The sequence below is a fragment of the Buceros rhinoceros genome, unplaced genomic scaffold (assembly GCF_000710305.1).
Source record: "Buceros rhinoceros silvestris isolate BGI_N320 unplaced genomic scaffold, ASM71030v1 scaffold20833, whole genome shotgun sequence".
Lineage (NCBI taxonomy): Eukaryota > Metazoa > Chordata > Aves > Bucerotiformes > Bucerotidae > Buceros > Buceros rhinoceros.
In genome coordinates this window covers 1-3,594 of record NW_010404463.1, presented here as the reverse complement: position 1 = coordinate 3,594, position 3,594 = coordinate 1, and the positions used below count along the sequence as shown (strand labels likewise).

The window sequence follows — 3,594 nt, the reverse complement described above, 5'->3', positions numbered from 1 at the left end:
GCCCCCGGGCGGGGAAAGCTGATCAGCCGCCTGCGCTGGGTGCTGCTCCTGCTGTTCCTGCCCCTGCCTCATCTCCTCATGTTCAGTGATGGATAAAGCACAAGAGCTGGCCAATCCACAGCCGGCCAGAGCCGCTCTCCCTCGTACCTGTTTCTCCAGAGGCTGGCAAAGCAAACAGGGAATACCTAGTGCCGAGGGGAAGTCTTCCTAGAAGAAAAGGATGCTCCGCTTGTCCACTGTATTATTTACCCAATCCCCTTTGTGTCATAGAAAAGATTTACACTGAGAAGATTAATGGCTCAAGGCACTGTGAGAGAAATCCTCCAAGATTGCCTGGTTCAGGGGAGAAGACGAACACTTCCCCGCCAAGGCTGCAGCTCCCAGCTGAACCATGGGGCTGCAGGCACAGGGAAAGGGCTGCGGGGCTGGGGCTGGTCCTGTGGGTGCCCTCCACTGGGGACCACAACTCATGACTCCCCCTGGCAGCACCCCTGCCCCGGCACAGGGAGGCTGCATTAACCGTGAGCACATCGTTTGCTTATGCCTTTGCCCTGGTCCTTGTTCCCAGGTTCCCTGGCTCCATCCTGGAGGGGCACGTAGCCAGCCTGCTCAGTTTAGTTCTGCTGATGGCCTGGCCCCCAAACGTAACCCCCTGTGCAAGCCTTTGGGCGCCAGCAGCGTGTCCTGCTCTGCCCCTGCACCCTGCTAGCATCCCCGGCCCATGGCACAGCCCCTGAGCCCAGCCAGAGGAGCGAGGGGCTGTGCGAGTGTGCGTGCACGCCTGGGTGTCCGCGAGCCACGCAGAATAATGCTATTAATGCCATCTGGTGCCGAGACAGAGATCCCCGCGCAGGGAGCAAGACACGGCTTTTCGCCTCACTTAATCCCCCTGTGTGGCGGGCGCGTGGGGGCTGCCGGGGAGCCACGCAGAATAATGCTATTAAGGCCATCTGGTGCCGAGACAGAGATCCCCGCGCAGGGAGCCAGACACGGCTTCTCGCTCCCCTTAATCCCCGTCCTTTGCACCGCAGGGGCTCTGGCTGCGGGGCTCCCTGGGGACCGGGGCCAGGGCATGTGCACCCTGAAGGACATGCCTGTGCCACCACCATGCATGAGGAAGACAGGGGCTCTGGGCACCAAGGACATGGGACTGGGCTGAGGATGGGCTCATGTCATGCACTGGCTGCCATCCTGGCTGCTGTGCCCCTCAGCTTCTGCTTTAGTGGGACACAACCGCACCAGCACGGACCGGGGCTCAGGGTCCTTTGCTGTGAGCAAACCTTTCAACTTGTCTGCGCTCTTACACAGGAGCTTCTCTCCCTCTGCTGAAGGACTTGGGTTCCTGTCTGAGCTGTGCAAAGCTGAAAAGGGTCTTTATTAGTGGGTCAGTGTCAAGTCAAAATTATATTTCAAAATAATCTCCTTACTGTGTTAAATAAGCACCTCAGATTAGACAAATTGCATGGATTTTGTCTAATAACCTTGCCCCAGCTAATCCTATTTTACTGTCAGTGTGTGACCTCGATTGAAGCCCAAACGGACCAGGCGAGCTGGTTTCTCCTCTGCCAGCTGAACTGAGATAGTCAGGCTTCCAGCACACCGTGCTGTGCACGGCTGAGCCCCGCGGGGCTGTGGATAAAGAGAGGAAACCCCCCGAGCTGGGTGAGAGCCCCAGTTGACCCGTCCCCACTCCCGGGGCCATGACCGTGGCTTCTGCGGGCTTGGCGGGGCCGGCAGCTCCCTGCCCTCCGGAGCTCAGGGCCAGCAGGGCTGGCAGCAGGCTTGCCCGGCTGATCGCTAGAGATCTGTGTCGGCCCAGCACACTCGTGCTCGGGAGCGAACCTCCCTCCTCACTCACCGCCCAGCCGGGGCAGAGGTTTGTTCCTCTTTTGTTTTGAAAGAGGTTTCTGGCTGTATCCGAAACCGAGAGAGGCTGTGAAAGCAAAGAGCTGGCTGCCCCCTCCCAGCCCCGCTCTTGCCCAGGAATGACGCCCGGCTCAAGCCCTCTGTCCTGGTTTTGTGGGTGTGCAGAGGAGCCCTCAGAAATCCTTCCTAGGTCTGTGTTGGAAGACGTCTGCAGGGCAGAAAAGTCATTGGTGCTGGGCCAGGAGAGCGGGCGATTCAGATGCCTCGGGCACAAAGTTTAACCTCTCTCAGCTTGAACTTTATTAGCCAAGAAACTCTTGCTGGATCTAGCAGAGGGGAAAGCACGAGGGTAATTTGCGTGCTAGCCTCGCCTGGGGTGAGCAGGGTAATGGATCCACTGGAGCGGGGTAAGGGGTGGCCCTTGGCAAGGACTCCTCCGCTTTGGACGGAGCTCTGCTTCCACAGCAGCATGGCAGCTCTGAAACCAGAGTGGGGGGTTACACGGCCACAGAGTCCGGAGTGTCCTAGCTCCTCTCCTCCAGAGACAACCCCCCACACGGGTACCTCCCCGACGCAGGGGTGCCTCAAAGCATCGCTGCCCAGCACAGGACGGCCCAGGGAGCCTGGCTGCCAGCTGGACTCATCCTCCTGCAACCACCCACCTGCGGCTACAGGTCTTCCTCGTTTCCTTGTCTGTGGAGCGAAAAGCAAGGACAGATGGGTTACACTGGGGAACATGGCTGAGAGGGGAGGGAGTATGACCCAAGAGCCCAGCCATTTCAGCTGGCAGGACTAGGGCAGGGAGGAGAGGTGAGGCTGCCTTCTATCCATGTGATACCCACCTCTTTTTCTTCCCTCCGCAGTGGAACCGCTGGCCTGGGGGCAAGAGGAGCGACTGAGACCTGCTGGGGCTGGAGCTTTCCCCCCTGCCCCATCTCATCCACCCCTCTCTGCTCTCTCCGGTGACACAGTCCTGCTCTGTGCTTGTCCCCCAGCTGGGGGGGCAAGAGCCCTCTCATTTGTCTGTCTGTCTTTCCCTGTAAGCAGGCGGTTTTCTTTCTCTCTAAAAAAACTGGGCAATGTCGCTGCATGCAGCTGCGGCCGTACCTGGCCTGCGGAGCGAGAGGGCGATGCCTGTACGGGCAGGGTGGCAGCGTGCCCCGCGCACTTGGGACCGGGTCTCTCTGGGAGCTGCCGAGGTCTGAGGGCTCTGGGAAAGCTGGTTTCTCACTCTGGAAATGTCAGAGTTTTCTCTGCTATTTTTAATTAGTGACCTTCTCTCTGAAGCCTCAGAGCTGGCAGGGAAACGCTAAATATTTACGTGGTCTCCTTCCCAACTTGCTTTCTGTTGGGAGCTTGCCTTGGTGGAAATTTCCCAGGCAGCCCCGGCTGCAGGCGATGCCCACCCTCGTGTGGTGGGGCAGGGTCACCAGCAGCCCCCTGCCCTGGCACCCGGCCAGTGCCTGGCACCGGACAAGGAGGAGGGTGAGTGAGCAGGGGCCGTGCACAGGGAAACGGAACTGAGGGGAGCATCCAGCCCACCCGAGGTACTTACTGAGGATGATGATGAGCCCGAGGACAAAAGCCACGACGGCAAAGATCAGCCCCCCGTTGCGGATGGTTTCATAGTCTGGGGAGGAGGAGAGCCGAGCAGCGTCAGCCCGGCTTGGGCGGGGGGCTGAGCCCGCAGTGCAGAGCCCACGGGCAGGCGTGGGAGGGGGCTGCCTG

At 59.9% G+C, this 3,594-nt stretch overlaps 1 protein-coding gene across 1 annotated transcript; it reads right to left on the bottom strand.

The window, feature by feature from the left end:
* Window positions 1–2,534: 2,534 nt before the first annotated feature.
* FXYD2 (FXYD domain containing ion transport regulator 2) lies at window positions 2,535–3,496 on the bottom strand (the record flags this gene model as incomplete). Its single annotated transcript, XM_010133408.1, has 3 exons — window positions 2,535–2,559; window positions 2,709–2,742; window positions 3,422–3,496. Coding segments are annotated over 3 exons (134 nt in total), but the record flags the coding sequence as incomplete, so codon positions are not given.
* Between the last annotated feature and the right edge of the window lie 98 nt (window positions 3,497–3,594).